Source organism: Pseudopodoces humilis, chromosome 5, assembly GCF_049639895.1.
Source record: "Pseudopodoces humilis isolate 2021_Gansu_Grassland_sample_001 chromosome 5, ASM4963989v1, whole genome shotgun sequence".
Taxonomy (NCBI): Eukaryota; Metazoa; Chordata; class Aves; order Passeriformes; family Paridae; genus Pseudopodoces; species Pseudopodoces humilis.
Genome location: NC_142204.1, coordinates 55,195,219 through 55,222,789, shown reverse-complemented (window position 1 = coordinate 55,222,789; position 27,571 = coordinate 55,195,219). Strand labels below are relative to the sequence as shown.

Below are 27,571 nucleotides of genomic sequence, written 5' to 3'. Positions count from 1 at the left end.
TTGGCCTCAGTCACCTACAGTAACTAATATATGTACTATATATATAATATTGTCTGTATATACATATATATATATATACACAATGATACATTGGAATTCTAGCAATAACAAGAAACTGTAAATTAAAAAGAAATAAGGAAAAAAAGGACTGTCTGCACACAGCGTGACAACTATTTTGTCGGGAGTTTGAGTAGTGTATGACTAAAAAAACCCAAAAAAAACCCAATAACTTGACATGAGATTTCCAAAGAAAGTATTAACCACAACAGATCATTTACTGTATGTTGACTGGCAGAATCCATTTAGAAAATCACACACATACTTAAGTACAAACATATACCTAAAACAACAGAATGTTGAAGAACTCTACTATTTCAAATCAAAAAGATATCAACTGATCTCTTCAAGTACTGCCTATAACCAACCAAAACACTCTTTACAAAATCTGTTGAAAATAAAAAAAACCGGAAAATTAAGTGATGAAAATAACGCAGATCAAAAAGCAAGGACTTGCTTAAGCACTGTCTCTCTGAACACTGTCTTAATCTAAAATTTAACATTGTTTCCAAACCAGTAATGTTTACAGTACTCCTAAGGTTTTTCTCCTGTTTTCACTCCCAAAGATAACCAGAGTTATGACTACCAACACTTAAAGCAACGAAAGTGAAATCTATGACTGCCTCTGGGAATTTGACAACAAATGTCACAATCACAGCAGATTATATCTCTCTCAGCTCTCCGGAGAAATGACATACACCTGAAGAACCCAACAACAAACCACCCTTCTTCACCCTCACCCCACCTGAAAAGCCTGGATCACTCGGCCCATTGGTAACCTTAACTAATGTTTCTCAATCGGAGAAGAAAATCACCGGCCTAGAACAGAACACCAGAACTGGAGGAGCTTCATCCAGAACATGACCTTAAGCATATAGCTGGCCACCGTTTCCCTGAACCGGCGCAGTGCATTCCCTTCAGCCCTGAACATCCTCCCCTGGGATGCCTGCTCAGGTGAGACTCGAGCGCCACGTCAAGGGCCCTCCCAAGGCAAACTCAGTATATCACAACAGCGCCCAGAACCAAACCCGCTGTGCGTTAGACCGCGCATACCCATCAAGGTGGGTTTAACTGCGGATACGAACAATGGAGGCTAAATTCCTGACAGGGCGAGGGCGACGCTCGGAACAGCGTGTCCGTGCCCGCTCCAGCCGGCCTAGGAAACCCTCTCCGCGGCCGGCCCATGGGGAATGCGAGGCGCTCGCCCGCAGCCTCCCGAGGAAGGCGCAGCCGGCCGCGGCAGAGGCACCGGAGGTCCCTCCACGCCTGAAGCACCGCAGGAACCGCTCCGAACCCGGCCCGCCGCCCTCAGAGCCATCGCATGCACCGCCCTCAGCCACCCCAGCAACGAAGCGGGGTGCGACCAGCGGCCGCGCCCTTGAGGAGAAGGCCGGTGTCGAGCCCCGGCCCGCATGGGGCGCCGCCGGGACTCGGATGCGAAGGGAGCTCGCGGTCCCTGAACATCGCGGCCCGGTGCCGCCATTTTGCGGCCTGGCGCGCTGACATGTCGCGCGCCGTGCGTGGCGCCGCCCCCCGCGCCTGCGCCCCGCGCCCGCGGCGGCCGAGCCGGGGCAGCTGCTCAGCGCCGCGGCGGCGGCGGAGACAAAGCGCCGGGTAATGAATGGGACGGGCCCGCCCGGCCCTTCCTCTTAACTCCTTCGGGCCCGGCCGGGCGGCGGCAGTGGCGACCTCTGGCTTCCCCCGGGGCGGCCGCCCGGGGAGGTGAGTAGCACTGTTCTGGCACCGGGAGGGCGCCGGGCAGGGCGCTACGGCTCTCTGGTCCCGCACTCCCCCCGCCCCGACCCCCCCTGTGCCCGCCACCTCTGCGTTTGGCCTCAGCGGCCTCGGTGCCTTTTGCGGCCGGGGAGCTGCGTCCCGGCCCAGCGGCGCCTTGTCCCTCCCGGGAACGCCCGCGGGACAGCGCCGCTAGGCCGGGGAGGGGGCGTGTGGTGGCGGGGCAGTGCAGGAAGCCGGGAACCAGGCCGGCAGTGCCGGCTCTATTGTCTGCGGGGCCCCGCGGGGGGCGCGGACGGCCCGGTGAACAGAGGTTGCTGGAGCCTGGGGGTTTGGTGCTGTCCCGGGCCGCCTGGCGGGCCCCACCGCCCCGCGCCCAGGGAGGGCTGCCCGCCGTGGGGCCGGGTGCGCCTCGAGCCCCCCCCCCCCCCAGTATTGTGGCGGCGCGGGCCGGGCCGGCTCGGGCCGGCGGGACGGGCCGGGGCTGAGCGCCCGCGCCCACCTGGCGGGGCCGCAGTAGCCGGGCCCGTGGAGGGAGCGGTGACCATGTGGCCGCTGCCATCCCGACCCAAGATGGCCCAGGCAGCCTAGGCGTGGAGAGCCCACCGCCCTCCTCAGGGTGCGAACCTGGGACCGGGGACCGCCTCGGATACAGTTCCCGAGTCAGATACCGGGACCGGAAAGCCCGGTAATCCTAAAAAGCGTTTTCCTTCTCCGAGAAACAGGACACGAGGTGGGCAGGCGCCCGCCAGCGGCTTCGGCCGTGGGGTGAGCACCGCGTCTGTGTTTTTTGCGGTGAAGTTACAGCCATCCCTCTTTGGTAGAGTCGCTCAAGAATGGTGCCTCGGAAAAGTGCAGAATTTTGCTTTCATGTAGTGTTGCTCTCGTTTTGTGCTTGGGGCATGGCAATTTTGCTTAAAAATGTATTTTGTAGCTTCTACACTGAGGCAGCTTCTGATGTTAAGAGCGCTTGTGTTAGAATGCTTACTTGAGTTCTCAGGGTGTCTGATGCACTTAAAAATTGTCTGCTGCATATACAGCCTACTGAAAGTATAAAAACATGTATTATTATACTGAAAGATTAAAGCCTCTTTTGCATTCATGGTGGTTCTATTTATCATTGCTAAGTTTACTAGTTAGGCTTTGCAGTGTAGAGACGTCTCTCTGTAGTGCTTGTTAGAAGCAGTCCTGTCTTGTTTCTGAGGGGTTCCTTTGAAAAATTTCAATAATATAGTATGAGCTGTCATGCTACACATATAATACTAAGTAGAGAAAGCTTTTCAAGCCCCCATAATATGAATGTACTTTCCAGACTTTCCTTACATGTTGTCTTTATGGCCCACTATACATATATGTCTGTTTTGCTTTTTAAGAGCATGAGTACAGCACTTTACTTCTAAAGGTTATTTTCAGTAATGCAGTGTTTCACTTTAAGAGCAGGCCTGCACCCTTGGGAGGACATTCGTGGCTTACATTCTGGGGGGAGTGAAGTCTGGAAGACTTTATCAACTATCCCCAAGATACTGTGCTGCTACTAAGGAAGCCTGTGTTTGTGCAAATACTGAGCAGGGGCATTCTAGCTATTATTCACTATGGAGACTGGTTTTGCAGAGGAAAAAAAATCTGTTCAAAACAAAATAAATTCTTTGGTGTACTTTTAAAAATTTGAGTGCTGTCCACTAGGTATAAGAGCAACAGGCAAGATGCTGACAGTTTTTGTACGGTTGGTTGTGTGTCTGCTTTGGTACTTTATGTTGCTAGTACCTTGCAGCTTCAGCAGATGTTGAGGAATTTATTCCATAGGAGTTCTCCAGAGCAGTCAAATGTAAGAATTAATTGAGAATAAGTAAAATGAAGTACCTAAACTAAACATCTTGGAGAAAAGTTTTCCAAGCATTTGTACTCTTACATAAAAATAACTCTTTTACTTCTTGTGGTATAACACCCCCCCATTCTTGTGACTGCTCTGCCTTCTTGGAGTCTCCTGGGAAGCCTCGAGCAAACCAGCTGAGTGGTGAAGCAGTCCTTTGACTGTACCAGTTGGGCCGTGAGGGAGCTCTGGGGTAGTAAAGGTGGGAAAAAAAGTATAAGCAATTACCTCCTGTAGCTTTGGTAAACCATTTACCTTGATGTAGCCCAAGTGGAATGGTACCATTGTTACTGCACTTCAGGGAAAAAAGCTTAGTAGTTACTGACTTCATTTATGGTTATGAAGGAAGGTTTCTGATGACCAAAGTCAATCGTCTTCTGACCCTATAAACAGCAGTCCTAAGTGAGGCTGTTTGAGCTCTCCTGGACCACAGCAGCCAGTCCCAGCACCTCCCAGAGCTCACAAACCTTCAAGTTCGTGGTACTCAAGGACTGTCAGCCCCTCACCCCCCCATCTCCATGTTCTTCAAGGTGCAACCATTGCCTATTGGGAAATTCAAAGGGATTTGACATATTTTAGTGAATTTGAGGGGAATTTTTCATAGGAGCCTTTACACACATAGAAAAGGTGTATACATCATTTACCTGTGTGTATTTGAATCGGTTGTGATACAAATGCTACTATTTTGAATCCATAGTTAAGTCATTGTTAAAATTGTTGTGAAAACTAATAAATCACTTTGTAAATGTTAAAGTACTGAAGTATTAAGTGCTGCTAAATCCTTCTGCACTCTTATCTTTCTACCCATATTCTTTGTAATCTTCTTTTGCATTCACAGCTTTTGTGTAAATTATTCCAAATTGCTTCTTACTTGATCTTCCTTTGTATGCTTTAGTCTGTGTAGTAAGTAGTATAGTGAATCTTGCCATTGAACTCTGTAAAGTTGCTTTTTCACATATCCATATTAAACCCAGCTTTTTTTAAACACTTTGACAGTGTTCCTTTAAGCAGCCAAACCACTCATTCATAACATCTATATAAGGCAAAATTGTGATATGTACAGCATCCTCATTGATAATGTGAGAGGCAAAGTATAGAACAGCAGAAGGCTAGACAGGTGATGAGCTTAATATTTGCTATTTGCTATCTTCCTGTTACTTTGCTGCAGCCTCTCTGTCTGGTGCTTCCCCCTACTATGGCTTATTTTAAACCAAGACAGTAAATGTCCAGAGCAAGAATTGTGTTTGCAGAACAGCCAGTGTCACAGGTGCTTAGTGCAGAGGGGTCTTCTTCAATAAACATTAACATATCCCTAAGAATTATAACAGGGCCTTGGAAAATACAGGAGAGCAACAGAATTTTACATGTTTATTTAAAATTGTCAATCCACTAAAGTACTATCAAATACTTTTTAAAACTAGGTATTAGAGAAGGAAGTGGCCTTTGAGTTTTTGTTTTCTTCTCCTTCTTTTGTTGGATTTTGTTCTCTTTGAGTTTTTAGAATCCTAAATACATTAACTTCTGAGGCATTTTTTTTTCTCCTCTGAGAAAGTTTGAGTTAAAGAATGTGCATGTTGCATTTCCCAACAGCTTGCTGCAATTTATTGCCATTCACAGTGAAGAATATTTACAGGGGGGTTTGCAAATCCTGTTTTTTTGCAGCTTGCTTTTATTTTTAAGAGTTTCATCTTCAAAGTGAGCATGTTTTGCTATGGGGTTGCCACTGTAATGAACAGTTAAAATAATCAGCTGAATGCAAATAACAGGATGATACAGTTTTATATAGAAAAGAATATTATATATAGTTTAATGGGGAATTTTGCACCATATAGAGCAGAGTGTTTAACTCATCATGAGTGACATTTTTCTCCTGAAGTAGGGATGATCTTTCTATTTTACTAGTGTCAACAAAAATTAATGAAATTCACAGAATGTTACCTGTTGTAGTGTATGCTTTCAAAACAGACCTCACAAAGAAAGAGTTCTTATATGGCAGATGTGCCTTGTTTTCTGCACATCTTTGGCTATTTAATTTGTATTTGTTACTGGCATCCTCAGTATTGATCAATTTACAGCTATGTAATGGTTTCATTTCATCCAATTAGTGAAAAAATTGAGTAGTTTCTGTGGCCTAATGGTAGCTTTCAAGTGAAATCTAGAGTTTAAAGCTCTCAGGTCAAGAAGTAAGTAATCATAATTTTTTTGTGGTTTTTTTTTGTTTGTTGTTTGTTTGTTTTATTTTTTGTTTGTTTTTTGTTTGTTTGCTGAAGCGAAGGAACTTCTGTCCTAAATAAGTGTGGTATATAGTTGAACCATGGTAGTATTGGTTTAGGTTTGGGGCTGTGGTTTGGTTTGGGGTTTTTTTTTTGTGATGAGATAGAACTCAATATGATGGGCTGTTCAAGCAACAACAGGGAAATAGCTCGATTTTTAAGGCCCTTATTTTCATTCAAGTGTGATAGTTCAGGATAAATAGTCTTTTTTTTTTTTAATTTTGTTTTTATATTGAACAACATATTGAAAGGTGTGGTATAAATCTTTTCTATAGTCTAAGACTGGTTTTCAGTGGATGTTGACATAAGAAATATTATTATATTACTATAAACTCTATGTAAACTCACAATCTGTGTGCTCTCTTTAGCAATTACTGTGCAGTTGCGTCCTTTCTATCTCTTACCTCTTTCCCTTACTCCTTTGTTGTTTAAGGATGTGTAGGACAATCCCTTTCTGAAGGTTTAGAAGGGAACTGGTTTTTTGTTACAGCTGTGTGAAAGGTTGTTGGAATTTTTTTTTTTTGGTTACACTGTGTCTTCCAGTTTTCATTCACTAATGTCATACAGATTGTTTTTCCTGTGATGTGTTAGAGTAATTTTTGCAGGGAGTGTTCAGATTTTCTGTATAATTAATATAAAAGTCAGTTCTGGGGTACAGTACTCATTAGCTTGAAAATCAAGGCTGAAAATAGGATTTTTAACAGCTGAACATTTTAGCAATACTTTTTTGCAATTATTTGCAAAATATATGGGAGAAGATATTTAATAATATGTTTCTCTTGTGTGGCAATGATCAAAGAATTTGTGCCTGTTTTACCCCAAATAGGTTAAGTGGCTTTTTATTAATTATTCTGTTTACCTGTTACTGTCATTCTGTATGCTATTTTCTGAATCAGTCTGCCTGCAAAAAAATCAGCCTGCCTCTAAAGAAAGTAATCTGAGATCCAGCTAAAATTACTTCTTGTGATTCTTCTCTTAAAATAAACAATCAAGAAAACCCAAACATTAGTTTGAATTTAATAAAGTGTTTGGCCTGGCATGAAACTATAGCCATCTTCAACAAATCAGAGAGGGGGAAAATGGGAATAGAAGGGTTGAGGGGCTCTGGTGTGTTCCAAAGACATCAGGGAGCGCAAGATGGATATTTGTACTTTATTTTGCCTGTAGTCTGATGGCTCTGGCACTTGCAAGGAATGTGGGAGAGCCAGGTTCACTTCCCTGTTTTGCCTGAGGAGCTTAATCCACATCTGAGGAGAGTTCCCTGACTGCTCCACTGAGCGCCCTGCCTCTGGTGGGTCTGTGTCTCCTTGGCTGACACCTTCCTCTCTGCATACATTATTTATATATTGCTGTAATAGGGATAGCTAAAGTATCTCAACAGTCAAATTAGCCAGCAGCACAGCTCTGGAGGTGTTTCAATTGCTTAAGAGGCACTATAGGAATGGTTTTAAGTAAAAAATGTCAGCAAGAGAAATGATAGTTCATTTCACAATGCACACTAAGCCAGTCATCAGGACTGTTTGCCCTCTGAGAGATAATCTTCCTAAGAGAGAAAACTCTAATTGTGGATATATATATATATACATGTGTGTGTGTATATATTTATAGTGTTAAACATCTCAGACTGATTAAGAAGAGTAAGCTCTGCAATATAAGAGAGAATGCCTTGCAGATTATGGATTTTATAAGGTGGCAAAATGTTTTCTTGGTTTGTTGGGTTAGGTTTTTTTCAGTGGACTGGGGCCTCTACACTATGGCACTCATTCTGTATATTGATGAGATCACTGGAACTGAAGTTGCAAAACTCAAAAAATGTGTCCTGCAATAGACTGTTTTGGTCTGTTTAGTTGCCAAGTCAAAATATGTGATCTAATATGCTCCACTTGCAATTGCTCATTTCTCATACATGGGGAATGATAATCTTGTGTTGATCCTATCCCATTGCATGTTGATTAATACATGTGGTTGGTGCAAGCAAGTTAGTTGGTATAAGCAATATGTTTAGCTTATGAAGAGAAGGTTTAACAAGGTGAATCCTGTAGTGTATGGAAAGGTGTCAGCAAGCTCCTATAAAATCTTGCATGTAATGTAGGCTCTGTTTCATTCAGCGTAAGCATTATAAAATGGAGCAGTGCTAAAATAAATACAAAAATTTGACTTTTAAATTTTATTTTCGCAATCATCTGATGGGTTTTTATTATTTTTATTTTGCTTTGGAGCTCTAGAAGTGAAAATGTCTGATTTTTTTTGATAATTGTGAGGGCTAGAGATTTGAAAAAAGCTGAGAGGTGTTAAGTGCAGCTCCTGGAGCTGTCACCTAAAGAGAAATTTGAAACATCTCATGAGTTGCCACTGTGACAGTAAATGTGTTTAAAAAATATTGAAGTAATTACTTTCTTCTTTTCCTTAGATACAATCATCTCATTAATTTTGAGTAGCAACTATTTAACCTCAAATGAAGCCGCCTGCCTGCAGTGGAACAGATGTGTAAGTTTGTTTGTTTTTCACAATAAGCTAGTGAGAAGCTTGTTTGTTTTGGGTCTTGTATCATTATTTTTATTAATTTAAAGGAAGACAATAGAAAAAGGTAATGAATAATTGTATGCCTGGGCACTGACTTGTATGGAGCTTAATAATTTAGCACGAGATTTGTATGAGTGCCTGAGCCTTAAAAATTTAAGTTTAGAAGCCTGGATATCTTTAGAGTGGTACAGAAATAGTAACTGTTTTATGATTTATGGGCATCCCTTACTTTGTGGTATCAGCTGGCATGTATACATCCTTACCCTGAATTATACTGTTTAGAAAGTGGAGGTTACTTAGATGCTGCATTCATCCTGTACTCAAATTACAGGCATCTTAATCAGATTTCATGTCTTCACTGAGCAAGTTAGTTTTAATATTTTCTTCTAGGGTTTTTGTCTAAAAATATTAAAACTTTATATATTCCATTTGAGCTTTTGAATACAGATTTTTTGGAAGCCTGAGATTCCAAAGTAAGATGCTGTAAAGAAAAAATTGTTTATATGACGATAAGCATTTATATGTGGAGTAACAATAAATGTTGTTCTTGTATAGTGTTTCAGAACTTTGTATTTATTTCTTATCTCATCCCCTCTGTGCCCTGAATAAAATACTTCCATTTTTAAGCCATATGTATTATTGGTTAACGTGCATGTTAGCAACAGATGGACAGAATGTGTAAGATGGAGAAAATGTTGAGCTAGGAAGTCTTGGTGGGGGTCATAGAATCAGAAGAAGGCACCTCTAAAGGCCATGAAGTCAAACCCCATGCCATGAGGAGGGACATCTTTAACTAGACCACATGAGTTAGAGCCCCATCCAGCCTGGCCTTGAGTGTTGCCAGAGTTGGGGCATCTACTGCATCTCTGGAAAACCTGTTTCAGCATTTAATCATCCTCACTGAAAAAAATCTATTCCTTATATATATATTCCTTATTAGTCACCCCAGGACACTAGTTCAACTCTACCTTCTTTTTGTTTAAACCCATACCCCTTTTCCTGTCATTACAGGCCCTACTAAAAAGTTGGTCTCCATCCTTCTTACAAACTCCTCTTCCTGAAAGGCTAGTCTAAAGTCTCACTGGAGCCTTCTCTGTGAACAACCCCAACTTTCATAGCATTTCCCTGTAAGACTGTGGTCTCTGTAGGAAGAGAAAATTAAAAGTTTGATTCAGATTCATTCCTTGAAGGAAACTTCTCCTTGGTGACCAATACAGAAGACGTAGGAGATTTCAATACATACTAAATGTGTATGTAGGTTATTCTTCACTAGTCTAAGCAAAAATTGGCTGCTAGCACTTTCCAAACCTAGAGGAGAGCTGAGGAGCAGGAGTGAGTAGTTGTTTGTACCAGCCTCCCAGGTCAGTTTTAGACCACTGTAAATAAATACAACAAAAGGGGCAAGGTGTTCTTTTTTTCCAGAATATGCAAAAGTTCACTCTCCATGTAGTTAATGCTGTATTCTAATATACTCATCTCAAGGTCACTGAATGCTTTGCACAGTTTCATTACATGGTGTCAAGCACTGTAGTATATAATATTCAAAGTACCTTTCCATTGTGACTCTCAAGGTTAAATGCCTTCAATGAAAATAATCCACTTTAGTATTACCTGTCCAATGAAAATGAGTATCTGGTCTTTGTACCTTCAAGAACTATTTCTTGATTTATAGTCCCATATGAAATGTTGACTGCAAGCTCAGTGTTCTGATAGATCCTTTCTTAATTTGTGATTAAAGCAGTATTCTCTTGAAAGTGGGTACCCTAAAAACAGATGCTTAGATAGAGCTGGAGTCTCCTGAGAACAAAGATTCTGTTGTCCAGATCCTTTTCTGTGAAAATTTTAAATTTCGGTAGGTCAGCACTGCTACTGGTCTACATCCTTCAGCATCCACTGTAATCCAATAATATTTGTTTGTATGCTATACAGTAATTCTTATGTGCAGTTTAGATCATTGAAGAAAAGCTAGTTCCTGATTAAAGGGATCTAGTAGTGCCCTGAGAAGGTGGGAGAGAACAAAGCAGTGTGAAAACTCCAGCCTGTTTGTCTCACACCCAACTACTGGCTCCTAGCTCATGATAACCTTTCTTAATTTAACTGCAAATCCCAGTGCTAATATGGGCATAGCTCATGGCAATCATGTATTTTTTTCTGTTTTTTTACTCTGTGGTTCCCCTTATCCTTCATTAAAGGTGGAAATATGATATGCATGATACGGGAGCATATGTACAGACGGGAAAAAAAAAAGCAACTGAAAGACAAGACTAAAACTCATTTCATGGGAGGTTGTCACTTGCTGTGACTTGCATCAATAGCTGCTGAAACAGTGGGAAGAGTGGGTCTGCTTTCAGACAGTCAGTGTGCAGACTGTGCTGTCAGCAGCATCCTTGCTTTGGTACTGGGAAATGTGAGGAATTGAGGTCCTGCTTGTTTCCTTTTCTAGTGATTTTGAGTTGTCTTCAGTGGCTTACTGAACTGTGGGGAGACCATAATCCATTTATGACAGGAAATACAATGATGTTCATAAAGAGCAGGAAGATTCCTCATCCTTTTTTAAAAATGTTTGTATTTCCCTTTTCTATAACTCACAAAATATTAGGTTTATTAAAATAATTAATAATAGGAATCAAGTGAATGAAAAGGGTTATCCATTTCTTTACCTGTTGTTATACTAATAGTGTTGTGGATCTTGCAATGAATAGGACACCTATGTAGTTGTACTATGTCAAACTTACTTAAAAACTGAGTTGCATTATGTTAATTAAAGCTCATTAACTGCATTTTTCAAAATAAGTACTACAAAAAGCTTTATTCTTAATTTAAAATTTCTTGTATTTTTTGCTCCTTGAGCAAAACCTTATTTGGTCAAATTAAGATCTGTCTATGGCAGTAGGATGGTTCTTCTGTAAATAATTTCTTTTGAGAGAAGTACTTCCTGAGAGTGCTCAGTGTGGTGCTGGTGGAAACAGTATTGGCTTCCTTTAGCTTGGTTGTCTGAGTCAGTTGAGTCTTTGCAAAGTCTCACCTGTTGCTGTGGGATCTCAGTCTCTTCAGGGCTGAGTTCCTCTGGGATACCCCCTCAAAGGGTATCCCAGAGGAGATAAATTTCCTTTATCTCAGTTCTGTTTCAGGAAGGATACTGTAAAAGGTTTGTTAGCTTCTTGTTTCTCACGTTTAGCTTCTTGTTTCTCACGTTTATTAATATATCATCAAAAGACTTGGCAGGTCTTCCCCAGACTTTCTGCACAAGTTCATCCACCACAGGTTTGGCTCAAGTTGGCTTGAATAGCACAGAATGGCCCCAAACTATGCAGTCTCTTTATCTTTATACTTTTTCTCACCCAATTAACAATAGACAGGTGTATTATTTTTCTTAGTGACTTAATGATCCCTCACCCATGTGTTGCACTGCGGCATTTTCTATTCAATCACTTACCACTACTTAAAAAATTCTAGAAGAAGGAAAAGAGAAAACTCTCTAAATCCTCCATCTTGTCTTCTGTTTTCTAAACTAGTTTAACTTTTTCACCCAGTACCTTAAGAAAACTCTCTACACACACTTTAAGCTTTTCTATTTAACAGTTATTTTCATGGTGTTTTCTTGGATGTCAGAGCTTGGTATCAGAGATGAGGGCACACTTTGTGCCTCAGACTCTCACATCACCTTACCTTGAAGAAGACAAAGAGAATATATCCCTAAAAGAGGTTAAGAGGAGAATCCCTCTTGTAATGGAGGCTACAAACAGGCAGGTTGACAAGTGAATACGAAGACGATGCATTGTCATTTCTCCCTCCCTCGCCCCTGTTCCATGACTAGGAGGGTTTGTTTTGAGAGGCAGAGAGATGTGATCATTGTTTTTTAAAGTGGGATTTCAGGTGAAAATGTCAGATGCTACTGATGAATGTACAATTTACTTAGAAAATACAGAATGACAAAAAATGCTTGGAAGAGGCATAAGAAATTCACCCCTATTGTGGGCATATGCATTATGCCTGCATGAGCTATGGAACTCTTTTTTTTGTTACATTTCTTGTTCTCATTGGCATAGTGGTGAAACTGAGTGTTTCTGAGCTCTAATTACCTTGGACAGTGTGAATATTGTTTTCTGTTTTATTTAGTAGATTTAATAAAGACATGATCTTTTCCTTACTTTAAGAAATATCTAGGCATGCTTACTCAGTTTATTACATGAGCAAGAAAGAAGGTACTCTCAGTTGCAAATGATTCTCCAAAGAAATTTTTCATCTCCATACCAGGTGTCTTCTCACTTGAAATAAAGTTGTGTGACAAAAGGAAGATTAATCTTAGGTTTAAAAAAAAATACCTATGAAGTACTTAAACTATTGTTCATACCCTTGAAAATATGTTTTTGTGGTCTTGGGTATGATGGATTACGTTTCCTTTGCATAATCTTCTAGTTCACAAGCATTCCAGGATACAAATGTTTTAATAGAAGCATATTATTATGTCATATATAAACCATGGGAAATCTCTCATTAGCACTGTTGAAACTATCCAAGGACATATAATTAACTGGCATCAATATGAGAACAGAATTGGGTTGATGGATAGCTATGAAGGGTTTTTAAAAAAGACATCTTCAGACTTCATCTGGTTAGCAGGAAAATAAATACTACTACATGGTAGTCTTAGCAGTTTAACAGAGGTAGTTCCATTTTGTATATCAGAAAAATTATAACAGATTAATGTAATATATTCTGTAAAGGACTCAGTTTACATTCTGTGAGGACTTTCTCCACTTTCTACTTACATGGATGTTTTCAGCAAGAATTCCAAGAAGACTGACTACACAAAACATGGTGTCTCTCTCCTGTTTTTTGTTTTTCATCATCCTGCCTATTCAGGTTTCTTCTTTACAGGTGTATCATTTCTTACTGTTTGAAATCATCCTTAACGTGCTTGAAGTTTCACTCTTACTGGATTTAAAGATAGACATTTAACAAAAATAAAACCCACAAAACTGTATGGTTTTCATTTTGTTGCAAACTAGGAAGGTAGAGTAGTCAGTAGAAAAATCACTTGTCCTAATCCTATCCCTTTTACTTCATCAGCTGTGGGCTGCATGAGAGGAGAAAGAGAAGAGTCTAATGGGCTATTCAGAGAATTGATCACTTGGAGAGAAGAGTTGTCAGAGGAGCTTTGCTTTGAATTTTCTCATGCTTTTCTGAAAGCAAGCTGCTGTTCTCAAGAAATATGGAGTAAATTTTAGTTTTTTTCCTTTCGTTCTTTTCTGACTTACCTATTGTTACTGTGGTTTTGGTTGTGTGCCTTTCCTGTTCTGTGATAATACTGATGCATCTTTCCTACTCTGTTTTTCTTTTTATCTTCTCCATTTTACCCTTGTGTTGTGTTACTGAAACCTTTATTTGTCTCCTGTCAGCCCCAAATTGTACAGCATGTGATACTAAAAGCAGCTTTGATGTCCTGCTCTAAAAATGCTCTAAACCAAACAATACATGCATCAGCTGTGTAAAAAAAATAATAATAAAAAAAAAATTCTTAAGAAAACCACCTTACTTCTTCTAACATTAAGATTTTTCCCATCATATTAGTGTATGATACTTGTTTGTCAAAAACTGTAAAGGATCAAAATATCAAAATAAATGTATAATTTGCTGTAGCAACACTGATGTGTAAGACTTAGGAAAATCCTGCTTAAAGTTTCAATGAAACTTACCTTAAAACATTGGCATTTTAACCAGTGAAAGATCTGACATTTGGTGGGTGTGAACAATACCTCAGAAACATATCCTTCAAGTATTGCATGCCTGATAATGAGAAGTAACACTTCAACACTTGAGACAGTTTGGATTCTAGACAAATGCTGACATGATTTACTTAGTGTGATAGATCTGTTTTTATGAGTATTCTCTTAGTAGAAGCTGGGACAAATTATTAGCATGTGTAGAACACGCATTTTTTTGTCCTTCATAACAGTGTGCTGCAATGAGAAGTTAGTAAAGGACATGTGAAGGGATGTAGCCCCGTTTGAGATCTGATGGTATTTTTAGTGCCCTAAGGAGAAAAATAGCAACAATTAAAGGCTTATCAGGTGACTGTAGGTGTGAATAGTGCTACTAATTCCAGTGATACATCATGTTATGTGTGGTGGCACATGTAACATGCTTCCTTGTTTTTTACTAAAAGTTGGGAGTGATGTTTTGACCAGGGTGATTTTTTTGTTGTTGTAGCTTTACATTTTTATTTTACTTTCAAGATAAATGCTGTTCAAAACTGTATGGAATGGGGATTTTGTGCTATAGGCTTTAGCGTGTTTAAGAATGTTACTTAAGTCTAGGTGGTAGAGGATGATGCTTCAAATAGATACATGCTTAGTCATTGGCAGATAAATTATGAAGATTGATTTCTTCAGAGATAAGGCTGAACTTTGACTCAGTACCCTGTATCAGATACCTGCTTCATTCTTACACATATGTAAGAATTGTGCAGTGAGCCTGCATCATTTGAGTCTGATGAAACGTTTGGGTACTGAGCTTGTTTACCAAACCCGCTGGGCTGAATGGGAGCTTCAGAGTTTGTTAGAGAAGCCCTCCTGTTGAATCACAGGGTCTGAACTTCTTCTCAGAGAGGAGCCTGGGTGTGGCTGGATCCAGACTTTTCAGCAGTTTTTGTCCAAAGGATTATAGAGGTGTAATTGAACCTTTATACAACTTTGTCCTACAGGATTAAGGATGGCAAACCTATATTTTTATATAAGTATATACAATGTATTATCATTAGATACAAATAATTTACAGAATTTCTTACTACACAGTACAGGAACTGTAACAACTATTCTATTATAGTGCACTATGAAACAGTTGTATGAAAGCTGGCAAAACAATTAAGTAGATTGATGTTACTCACCCATAACAATGACCTTGGGCAAATCTCTTTAGCTCAGCCTCAAGGAGTAAGAGGAGTAACCTTGAGGGATGTTCCCCATTAAAGAGACAAATCTCCATACATACACTCCAAGAAGGCTTATGTCAGAAGACCCTGCATTAAAATTTAGGACTGGGCTTTTATAGTGTAAAGTGACTGATGATGGTCAGATGACAAGTTAGATGTCTCCAGCTGTGTCAGCTCAGCAGCTTTGGACAAGTTATCAGTAGTATCACTTGTTTGTTCGTTTATCCAGGAACAGATCTACCACACCTTCATCTCGCTAGGAGGATGTTTTGCTTTGGGACTGATGAGTCAGGCTGGTTTCAGCATTATTCAGCACCAAAAGCAGTGTGATGCTCCCTGCTTCATTTACCGCTTGTACATTTGCAGTGTTCAAGTTGGTTTACCCCATTCCAGGCACAGCATCCTGCTACACCACTAAACATATCTGGGATACCAGAACTAAATGTCAGCCTGATGTAAATAATATACATGCTAACTTGAACATGCTTATTTCTATCACGCTTTAATTAATGGGAAATGTATAGTTTTGTATAATAGTAATGTATCATATTTTAAAAGTATTATCTCAATTCTTTAAAGAAGTTTTATGGTTGAGGACGTACAAGTGTAAGAACTGAATTAAGAACTGGATTCTCCTTTCTTAGAATAAATATTACTTAAATATATGTTCATTTCTACTTTGTTCCAAAGTTGTTTTTTTTTACTGATGCTAATTTGGAAATCATATTGTTTCTTTTCAGTTTTACCACTGTCATTAATTATTTTCAACCTTTTACGCATTGCAGTACAAGCCAGTATAATTTTTTGCAGGAGGAGCTGGTGTGAACACTGTTGCAGATGATTTAGGGTTTGAGGTGGAAATGCTGCTGCAAAGTTGGAGCTTTTAGTTTTGAATCTTTTCTGAGGTTTCAGGATCTATTTGAAAATTATTAGTAAACAGCATCCCATTGACTTTCTATGTTTACAGCAACAAGAGAAGAAAACAGCTACACAAATAAAAACATCTTTCAAGAGTAAGAAACTAAATTTGAGGAGTTTGAGTTTGTACAGTGTTAGGTGTTTTCTGTGTGTTGGTTACATTTTAACTCAACACTGTCCATTTAACAATAGTCAAATGACTAAAATTTTCACTTCTGAGCTGTTATCTTCTTAAAATGTTATTAATTTGGAGGTGGTGAGGAAAATAGAAAACATAGAGTCTACTAAACCAGAAAAGTGTAACTTGGCCCTAGCAGGTCTGTTTTACTGCTTAAAACATCTGTTCACAGTAAAATTATTTGATGTTTTGTGGGGCAAGAAAGAGGGGAATATTTACATTTATCTTTTTAGTCTCTGCTTCAGCTAAATTCCTGGATCTGTAATTAGAGTTGTGTAATCAGAGGGTAATGGTGCCTGTTACACTTGGCTTTCTACACCTTTTTTCTCTGCCTGCAATGACTGATTTAGGCCCCAGCTTACATCAAGCCCTGAGTTTTCCAGTAACATGAAGGGACATGAGTGATCTTTATACTTCAGCAGATCAGAGGTCTCTGTGTCATGTCCTGACAAGTAGCACAAGCACACTGGGGAGCTCACAGAAGACTATTCATGTCAACAAGGAGCAGTGTTCAATACTGGTGGTGCTGTTTCCACTCTTCAATCCTTTGAAGATGGAGCACTTAGGGTTGTGGATGTGAGAGGATGTTATACAAGTTGGAGAGAAAAACTCTTGTAAAATCATGACAGTTAGTGGTTTTCATAAGATCTGCCTTTCAGGTGACTTAGAAGTAATGGTAATTACTTTTAGAATAGTAAAGAATAGTTAAGAACAGTAAAGGTGTCAACTCTTTCTCATCCAGTTCTCTAGAAATCATACCTTCCGTGAAGTCCAGAATGATGTGTTTCTTCTATTAAACCTGACTTTCTGTACTTTATTCAAGATTAAACTATTGCATACCTCTAGTTCATGTTATTACATATGTGCAAATTCCTGTGAGCTTCTGTGAGACTTGAGACTGGGACCCACCTTGTTTTAGTGTGACTAACATGCCAATTTGCATTTCTGATTCTGCATTTTGACTGATCAGTATCATGCAGATCTCTAGTTTCTTACAGGTGAGCTAATACTGTAATTTTGTCATAGGAAATTTCTATAGAAAAAATGCACTGTTCTTAGTTTTCCTTCTTCAGGGAATTTGTAACTTTGAAAAGCAGTAAATTTCATCTGGACTATAAATCTATACAAATATGTACTTCTTAATTGTTTAGGATTTTGGATGTCTGTTCTCTGGATTTTTGTGGGGGTTTTTTTTTTGTGTTTCTGTTTTGTTTGATTGTTTTGCTTTCGCAAATATTCCTTAATGAATATAGTACTTGCCACTGCAGTTGAAGCAAATAATTTCGTAAAGTATGTGTTTCTTATTGCTTGTATTGCTTGCTCTTAGGTACTCCTAATGATGTCTGTACGTTTCCAAAAATAAACAAGATTAGCACTTATAAAATTGACATCCATTTGTGCAAATTACTATTAATGAACTTTTATGTACATCTTATGTTCAAAATCTGTCAGTACTTTTGATTTTTTTTTTCAAACTAATAAATACTTTCACTTTCTCCACATCTTTCTTAAAAAAACTGTTCTTGCATTTTGCAGGTGTGTGTCTTTGTATTTACACTGCATGCTCTCCAATAATAATGTAGGTTTTTTTTGTTTTAAACTACTTTTTCTGGACCATTATTTCCACAAAGATTCTGTGATTTAATAAAGTTCATGATTATTGCCTGGCTGTTCAGTCTAAAATTGTTTAAAGCTTACAGGCCACGCTCTGCTTTACAAAAAATAATCAGCTTATGGTTCAGTGTTCTTGCATACTTGTCATATTTCTCTGTGTGTTAATGTATGTCTCTGCAATTCTGAGACAACTGTGTTTCACTTTTTACCTCCTTCCTTCAGCAGTGATTTCTTCTGGTCATGTCAGTTTGCTGTGGTGCTCAAGATCAGTGACATTCTCTGCGCATTTCTTGTCAACTACTGTATGCTTTCAGTAATCCCATTTTGAATGGAAAATCCTATAAAATGTTTCTGTTGGCTTCTTACCACAGCAAACTATTGTTCAGGAGGTAATAGTACAGAGTAGTGTGTTTGAGTAGTTAGTTGTTCTTTAGTTCTATTTATTTTCTTTGAAGATTGTTTTGTTGCAAGGTGACTCTCTATCTCATTGTGGAGATTTCAAAAGCATAAAACACTTTGAGCTAACTGCCTATAGCTTTTTGTCCCTTTGAAAACATTTTCCTTCTTGAATATTGTTTGTTTAGCAGTCCTTAATTTTGAGTAGCTTGGGTTCAAGGGTAAATAAGCTATGTAAACGTGGTCATAATCAAATTCATACTTTGTTCTAGGTGACTATAAAATTTTAAAACATCCTTTTTGGTTTCTTATTAAAACAGATTGACTTTTACATAGAGTCGGCATGGGAGGAGGAGATGAAAAACATACTTATGTTTCTAACCCTGAGTATTCTGGGGAGTGTATTCTAAAGAACTTGAAAGGCTGTTTGAAGGGAAGGAGCTTGACTTACTTTTACAGTGTGACGTAACATGATAACACAGAATGATGGGGGTTGGAAGTGACCTCTGGAGATCAACTAGTCCAATTCCCCTGCTATAGCAGGTTCAGGTGGAGCAGGTTGGAGAAGATCTTTGTCAATTTTGGTTTTGAATATCTCCAAAGGAGAGTCCACAACCACTCTGGGCAGCTGCTTCCAGTGCTCTGTCACTGTCAAAAGAAAAGTTTTTCCTTGTATTCAGATGGACCCTCCTGTGTTTCACGTTTGTTCGAGTTAGGTTTCCTCTAACCAGACTGCCCTGCTGATTGCAACCCTCTGAGCTCTGCCATTTGTCCAGTCCTCAAAGCAACAAAAATCATTCTTAGATATTTGAAAGAAAATGGAAAAAAATACATTCAAAATCTTCTAAGGGGCATCCAACTTTGGGGATTTCCCAGGATGTGATTGTCTCCTCTAATCTCAGCTATTTCTGCTCATTTCTAGAAGGCAGCAATAAGGCTGAGAAAAATATGTACTATGTAGCCAGTGACCTCTAACAGCCATAAAGTGGACAAGATATAAATAACTTTTTCTTGTCTTACACTCAGTCGTAAGTACAGTAAAACAGTGTAAATGACTACAGTCTGTGAGTGCTTTTAAACACTGTTAATAGAATAACTTTGTTAACAGCATGCAGTCATTTTCACAGCTAAACATAAATATAAAACTAACACTTAGCCACAAAGGGAGACCTGGGTTTAATTGCACAAAAAGAGGACAAAACCCATGTGAATCAACAGCTGAAGAAGTAAAAACTGCAATCAAAAATCAAGGATACAGAATATTCAGGAAGGATTTCTGGTGGACCAAGAACAATTTTTGGTCCTAAAGAAATGAAGATAGTAGGGTCAGGAGCAGATGAGATTGCTTCCCACGTTCTTTGGTGGAGGAGAGTATGAATATTAAAAACACACAGTGACAGCAAGAAGAAATACTGAAGAAAGAAGTCTACCACCATGGTTCTTCCTGCTTCATAGCCCAAACAGCTCCCTCATCTCTTAACCTCAGCTTCAGTAACTAAGACTGTCAAGGACCACAGCCATCAGTATTTCACTACATGGCATCAGCTCACTGGCATTGTGTACTCAAAGCTAATTTAGGATAAGATGATTACGGCCTAAGTGTTTGAATGTGTAGTGATAATGGCTGATAGTGATTAGGAACTTAACCACAATGTGTTGTTAATGAATGCCAATCTAGTTAAAAGTGTGGCTATAAAGTTTGCAACTGGTCTTATTTATCAGGTTTTCAAATCTTCCCATCACAGCTACCTTAAGCTTCACTGTGTTAAGCAGTAACTGCTTATCAGGACAGAGGCAATTGAAGGGTCTCTTTAAAGCCTAGAATTGATTTTGCATAACTGAGAAATTAAAGAAATTGCAGGATAAAGATGTGATTACCTGTTTTGAGCTAAAAAAAATTGCACAAAGCTTTATCAGAACCTGATGCCAGTGGATATACACATTTATTTTGTGTAATCTAGCTAGGAATCTGTAATGTCCTTACTGTAACTTGGTACTTCCATGCATAATTTATGTTCTGTAAGCTCTGCATCAAGCCACTTGCTTATGAGCCTTTCTGTTCTATGATCCTAATTCACAACAGCTTATTATATTTTCTTGCTTTTCCTGTTTGCAGTACAAGCTCCAAATTCACAGCTTAGATCAAAGTAAAGATGAAACAAAAATCCTCTTGAATTGATTGCTATTAAAAAAAGTTGACTGTGTTACACTCTCTCTTGTCCCAGATCCATATATGTCCGTATCATTAGTATGTGTGTGATCACTAATTTCTGTTTCATTCAGTTCAGTACTGAGTCATGTAAATTTAGTCTGGCTGCCAGAATTGTTCTCAGATGTGATTTCACAAGCCAATGGAAAGTCCTGTGAAGTGTAAATTTCTTGTAGAAATCTAAGGTTTTCCTTTTTCATCAAGTCTTTCCCTTCATTGTTCTTCATGCTCAACCCTCATAGCTTTTGGTATCTGAAAATATATTTTTTTCCCTGAGAATGAGAAAGAAAGGCACAAATACTAAAACCCACACAGAAAGAAAAGCAGTATTGCTTCCTACCTCTTAGCAAGTTCTGACTGCTCCATCTCCCTTCTCTTAAAATAGCTGCTGTAAGATCATTGCCCCTCCTTTTCCCTGTCCCTTCCCTTGCACTGGAAAAGAAAGGAAGTTGTAACGATGATAGGCTTTCCATAAATCAGAACTACACAGAAAGTGAGTGTTTCTAACTTCTCTTGTAAACAAACCTCAGAAGAAAATTAGTTAAAATAGATTACAAAGCTATTATGACATTGATCTTGATACAGGTGGGAAATGTCAGTGTGAATAACAACCTACTTAATATGTTTTGTGGCTATGGCTAATTTTAACATTGCTGAAATCATAGAATATGCTGATTTGGAAGGGAGCCATGAGGATCATCAGTCCAACTCTTGGCCTTGCACAGGACACTGCAAGAATTAACCCAATTCTTCCTGTTTTTTAGTAGCACATAAAAGTTGTGGAAAGTTTCTAAAAGAATCAGTTTAAATTTGTGTTTTGTCTTCACCTGTGCAGAAAGAGTTCCATAAAATATAGTTTGCAAAAATTGCATTGCATAGTGAAGCATCACCAATGTGGCCAAAAATGTTTGTTATCTTGAATTAACGCATCAATAACTGCATTAATGACACAGAGGAATAAATGAGAAAGGGTTTGGCAAAATTTAAAATTCTAATATAATTGCAGTGGAAAAAAAAGTGACTGATAAATGCAGACAATTTCTTCGTATTTGTGAGGGACAGGTCAACAACTTGGTTCTAGTTTTTGAGGCTGCTGTTGCCCTTTTGTATGGAACTTTTTATGCAACTTCAAAAACCTACTCTTTATACTATAGTATATATATACTTTATACTATAGGTGTATATATAGGTAGGTATAGACACCTATATAGTATATGGCTTTAGATATGTATGTGTGTGTATACTTCGGTATTCGTGTGTGCATGCAGTGGTTGTATGATAATGTAGAATGAAGTATAGGTATGGGCATGGAAATACAGAAGTGATGCTTTGACTTGGATTTTTGTCAAAGTTGAACCAGAGCTGCATGTGTAGACACATATTTGCCCACAGTAAATGTATTGAGTAAATGTTGGGCTTTTTCCTTTTTTTTTCAATTGTACATTGAATATTTTTTATCTTAAAGGAGAAAAAACTCAAAACATATAGAATACTTAGTGCCTGCTTTCATTTCACTTTTACCGTAGTTCTTTAATGTGTGTTAGTCAACTTTGTCTTCTGATTTTTTATTTTTTTTTTGTAGATGGTGTAAAAGAATCTCAGTTGCCCAATCAAGATGAACAGAATGGCTTTCTTCAACAAGAAAATAGAACATTCATTTTTTAGGATTATATCTACAACATGAAGCATTTAGCAGTAGCTGTCTTTGAGAACATTCATCTATGACCTAAAATGTCCTGATCCTGAGGAAAAAAAAGAGATTCCATTAATTAAGTCTATAATTTTTAAATGCATTTTCATGACTACTTATATTTGCTTATGTACAATGTGGATACAGAATTCATAAACCAGAGATTATTTTAACACATGCACACATTTTGTTTTACATTTAGTATACAAAATTTTAATCAAATTTTAAATAATCTTTTAAATTATCTATATTTATTAATAAATGAAGTCTTGGCAAGAATTTATCATCCATGGACATGAGTAAAGCAGATTCCCCCGGAATGGATGATACTTTTGTATTGGGAAAAATCAGTAACTTGAAAGTAGAGCAAGAAGACGACAGCATTAACTGTACTCTAGAAAGAACAGATATAAAGACAGAACAAGATGATTTCAAACATGTGGACAGCAGTGATGAACAGGAAGACAAAGAAAAGAACTTCATTACCAACAACCCTGGCAAATATTTGTCTACAGAAAATGAAGATGATTATGGATCTCTTTTTTCTCAGTATAGTAATACGCTGTATGATGTAGCAATGGAAGCTGTGACACAAAGCCTCCTTTCTAGCAGAAACATAAGCTCCAGAAAAAAGTCACCTGCTTGGAACCATTTTTTTATATCTCCTAGAGATAGCACTAAAGCAATATGTATGTACTGTATGAAAGAATTTAGCAGGGGTAAAAATGAAAAGGACCTGAGTACAAGTTGTCTAATGAGACATGTGAGACGAGCACATCCCACTGTACTTATTCAAGAAAATGGAACTATGCCAGGTATATCTTCCTTTTCTTCATCTACATTACTGCTGCCACCTCAGTCTGCAGATGTTGGAGATCTGAGTTCTATGTTATCCCCCATAAAACTGGTCAAAAAAATAGCTTCTAAAATACCATCTCCAGATCGAATAATTGAGGAATCTGTTTCTATTGTTTCTTCTGAAGAAATATCAGATCTCTCAGTTTCTGAAAAGTGCAGCAAAGAAGAAGTCATGGTCGGTTCATCTCCACAGCAAGCTAACAACCAATATGATGACACTGTTGAGAATGTAGCAGAAAAAACAGTTGTAATTCCAAAGAGTGCATCAGGTTCTAGAAGGAGATCTGCTGTCTGGAAACACTTTTATTTGTCACCTCTAGATAATTCTAAAGCTGTTTGCATCCACTGTATGAATGAATTCAGTAGAGGAAAAAATGGAAAAGACTTAGGAACGAGTTGTTTAATAAGACACATGTGGAGAGCCCATCGTTCCATTGTCCTGCAAGAGAATGGGGGTGGTACCAGCATACCACCTCTGTACACCACACCTCCTACTCTCTTGCCTTCTTTACTACCGTCAGATAGCGATCTGAATTCTATGTCATCCTCTCCAGGAAAACTAATAAAAGAACCAACTTCTGTTTCTTCTTCTCCAGACAGAATCTCTGAGGAGATCCATACAAATCTCACTTCTGGAGATACTCTGGTGGAAGACTCAATGCTGTCATCTTCTGATGATATAGGTGAAGTCTCCTTTGTTTCATCTCCTGAAAAACAGTGTGAGGGATTAGGTCCACTAATATTTGAACCTACTGCTGTGTTTCAGCAAAATAAAAGGATTATGAAAAGGCTTAAGTCAGAAGTCTGGCACCACTTTTCACTGTCGCCTGCAGACAGTTTAAAAGCAGTATGTAGATACTGCAGTTGTATGATAAGTCGTGGTAAGAAAGGAGATGTGGGCACAAGCTGCTTAATGAGACATCTATATAGACGCCATCCTGATGTAATTGGAAATGAAAAGAGCTTTCTTGATGTGAGTTTGGCAAATTCTCCTTACGCCACTTTGGCTTCTGCAGAATGTTCATCCTCAAAGTTGACTGACTTGCCTACAATGGTTACACATGATAATCAAATTATATTTCCTGTTAATAGTAAGAAGACCTCAAAACTGTGGAATCACTTTTCAATTTGTTCTGCAGATTCGACAAAAGTAATATGTACACACTGCGGACGTATAATAAGTAGAGGGAAAAAGCCAACAAACCTAGGCACAAGTTGCCTTCTAAGACATTTGCAGCGGTTTCATAACAATGTTTTGAAAACTGATGTCCCAGAGACAGTATTATCCTCATCTACGGATAATCACATGCCACTCCGCACAGAAATACTAGGATCTTCAAATTTTGATGAAACCAATGACAAGTTTTGTGACTCTCACCCAGTTGCCAAAAAAATCACAAGTCTTGTAGCTGAAATGATTGCACTTGACCTTCAGCCATATTCTTTTGTAGACAACATTGGCTTTAACAGGCTGCTTGAATATTTGCAACCTCAGTATTCTTTACCTTCTCCATCTTACTTTTCTAGGACAGCAATTCCAGATATGTATGATAATGTAAAACAAATAATTATTTCACATCTTAAAGAAGCTGAAAGCGGAGTGATCCATTTTACATCTGGAATATGGATGAGCAACCAAACACGAGAATATCTAACCCTGACCGCTCACTGGGTAACATTTGAGTCTTCATTTCGACCACAGTGTGAGGATTACCATTGCTCAGCACTATTGAACGTATCACAGATCGACTGCGACTACAATGGAATCAGTATTCAAAAGCAGCTAGAATACTGGTGGGAAACATGGATTACTTCCATTGGACTTCAGATTGGGATTACTGTTACTGATAATCAGAGTATAGAGAAAACTTTAAATGAAGGTGATCATTCAAGTGTACAATGTTTTAGTCACACTGTTAATGTAATTGTAAATGAGGCTATTAAAAGCCAGAGAATGGTTCAGAATTTGCTTAGTATTGCAAGAAAGATCTGTGAACGTGTCCATCGCTCAGCAAAAGCAAAAGAGAAGCTAGCTGAGTTGCAAAAAGAGTATGAGTTGCCTCAGCATCAGCTAATACAAGATGTTCCATCCAAGTGGAACACATCATTTCATATGCTTGAACGTCTTATTGAACAGAAAAGAGCAATTGATGAAATGTCAATAGAGTGCAGCTTTCGGGAGCTAATAAGTTGTGATCAGTGGGAAGTCATGCAGTCAGTGTGTCATGCTCTCAAACCTTTTGAAGCTGCAAGTAGGGAGATGAGTACACACATGTCTACTCTAAGCCAAGTGATTCCAATGATTCATATACTTAACAGAAAAATAGAAATGCTGTTTGAGGAAACTATGGGCATAGATACTATGCTGAAATCTTTGAAAGAAGCTATGGTGAGTAGATTGTCCTCCACGCTTCATGATCCAAGGTACATTTTTGCTACACTTCTGGATCCCCGGTATAAAACATCATTATTTACAGAAGAGGAGGCTGAACAATATAAACAAGACTTAATCAGGGAGCTGGAAATAATGAGTTCTACCTCAGATGATGATAAACCTCTTTCCAATGGATGTGATATAGGTTCACCATCTACAAATTCATATGGGGAAGATAACCTTTGGTCACTCATGGGTGACATGAAGAAAACAAAAGACCTGAAAGAGAGAGCAAAGTTACCAGAGGAAATGGTGCTTTCTTACTTGGAGGAAGAAGTGCTTGAGCATAACTGTGATCCTCTAACTTACTGGAACTTTAAGAAGTCATCTTGGCCAGTACTGTCAAAATTAGCAGTCAGGTTCTTGGGTTGTCCACCAAGCATTGTTCCTTCAGAGAGACTGTTCAGTACATCCAATGAAAGCAACAACTTTAGTCAGTCAAGGTTAATGATTGAACACTTTGAAAAGCTTATCTTTTTGAAAGTGAATCTTCCTTTAATATACTTCCAGTACTGAAACTAATGAACAAACTGCTAGACTAAATCTGTTGTTCCTCACTGGATATTAACTATCTATAACTCAGATTTTTAAATTGCTCCAATAGGGGCCATGTATGACATCTAATCAGTGACTACAATTCCAAATTTTAGGTTCATTTTTTTCAGCTTTCAATATGTCTACATGTGCCTTATTCATAGTACTTCAGGCCAGATATTGTATATATGTTTTTTAAAAGTTCACACTAGAGATAGCCTGTCTCGTCAAATTATACAAAATTATGTAGGTTTTAATCCATAATTGTAAATGAACTTTAAAAAGCTCAGTCATTTGTTTTAATAGAATGGAAAAAAAAGAAAAAAAAAAAAAAAGATGTAAACAGTTCTATTCTGTAGTTTTTTATTCAATTATTATGTAAAAACCATAAACCAGGTACTGTATTTTAGTTGAACATTGCTTTAATTGCAAGAAAACAGGTTTTGTAGTTGTCAAAAGAAAGCTGTACGTGAAAGATGGGGTTCAAGCTGTCTTTTTATCATATGATGTTTTTAACTGCAAGCCCTAAAGTACTTAAAGGATTAAGAAGTTATTGAGGACGATGTGTTTAAAGGAGACTGTTGACTTAATATCTGAAAATAAATCTTAAATTTAACATGAGATGGAATGTCAGTTATACAGCAGTCAGTGGTAAAACTTCCCATTATGGGTTCTCCTGTTCAAGTTTTACATTTTAAGTGAATTACAGAAATATTCTGGGTATTTATAAAAGGTCTTGGAAGTTCTCTCAAAGTTTGTGAATTAATGCTTGTTATTTAATGCCATGTACAAAAAAAGGCAACTTACCACAAAGATTCTAATGTAATTCTGAAGCCTTTTCTAATCTTTAGTGCATCAAAACTATAAGGTCCCTATTGTAAAAATTGAGCCCTTACTCCTAGTGTAAATTCAGTTGTGTAGAACAGCCTGTTTTAAAGCTCCTAGTACAGAAATAACTGATCTTCTGGTTTTCAGTAATAGCCTTATGGATATGGTGCACTGCTTAGAACTTTATGTAGTAAGGTTGATTCTTAAATGTTGGTGTCCATCAGGCAAATGAGATATAGGGCCTTTAAAACTTCAAATAAGATGGAAAAAATAGCCAGCATTTTAATTTGAAAGGAACATTCTCCTTAGTTTAACTCTAGAAAGATTCATTTTATCATTTCAGTTTTCATTGAATACATTTTTGGGAAACAAGTCATCATTTGCCTATGACCTTTTAGAAAAGTTGTAGCTTTGTTAAAATACTCTACCTATGCCTAATCTAATTTTGCATTTACTATGTTTTAGTGTATTTATAAATGGTGAACTCAGTTTCTGAAATTAAACATTTTATTTGCAATTTT

The 27,571-nt window shown here is 38.3% G+C and overlaps 1 protein-coding gene across 4 annotated transcripts; it reads left to right on the top strand.

The window, feature by feature from the left end:
- The first annotated feature begins 204 nt into the window (after positions 1–204).
- Positions 205–27,571, top strand: ZBED4 (zinc finger BED-type containing 4). 4 transcript variants are annotated; one of them, XM_088055593.1, is made up of 3 exons: positions 205–1,011; positions 8,345–8,421; positions 22,289–27,571. In XM_088055593.1, exon 3 carries the CDS (start codon positions 22,686–22,688, stop codon positions 26,202–26,204), a length of 3,519 nt encoding a protein of 1,172 aa, XP_087911719.1. In that variant the 5' UTR covers positions 205–1,011; positions 8,345–8,421; positions 22,289–22,685; the 3' UTR covers positions 26,205–27,571. The 4 variants fall into 4 exon arrangements, 3 of the variants coding, with proteins under 3 accessions (XP_087911719.1, XP_014104530.1, XP_005519262.1); XR_015772560.1 differs by lacking the exons at positions 205–1,011; positions 22,289–27,571 and adding exons at positions 1,624–1,779; positions 13,531–15,165; XM_014249055.2 differs by lacking the exon at positions 205–1,011 and adding an exon at positions 1,624–1,779.

Bases quoted from the DNA above. Each gene is read 5' to 3' on its own strand.
- ZBED4 (XM_088055593.1), top strand. From the start codon at position 22,686: ATGGACATGAGTAAAGCAGATTCCCCCGGAATGGATGATACTTTTGTA.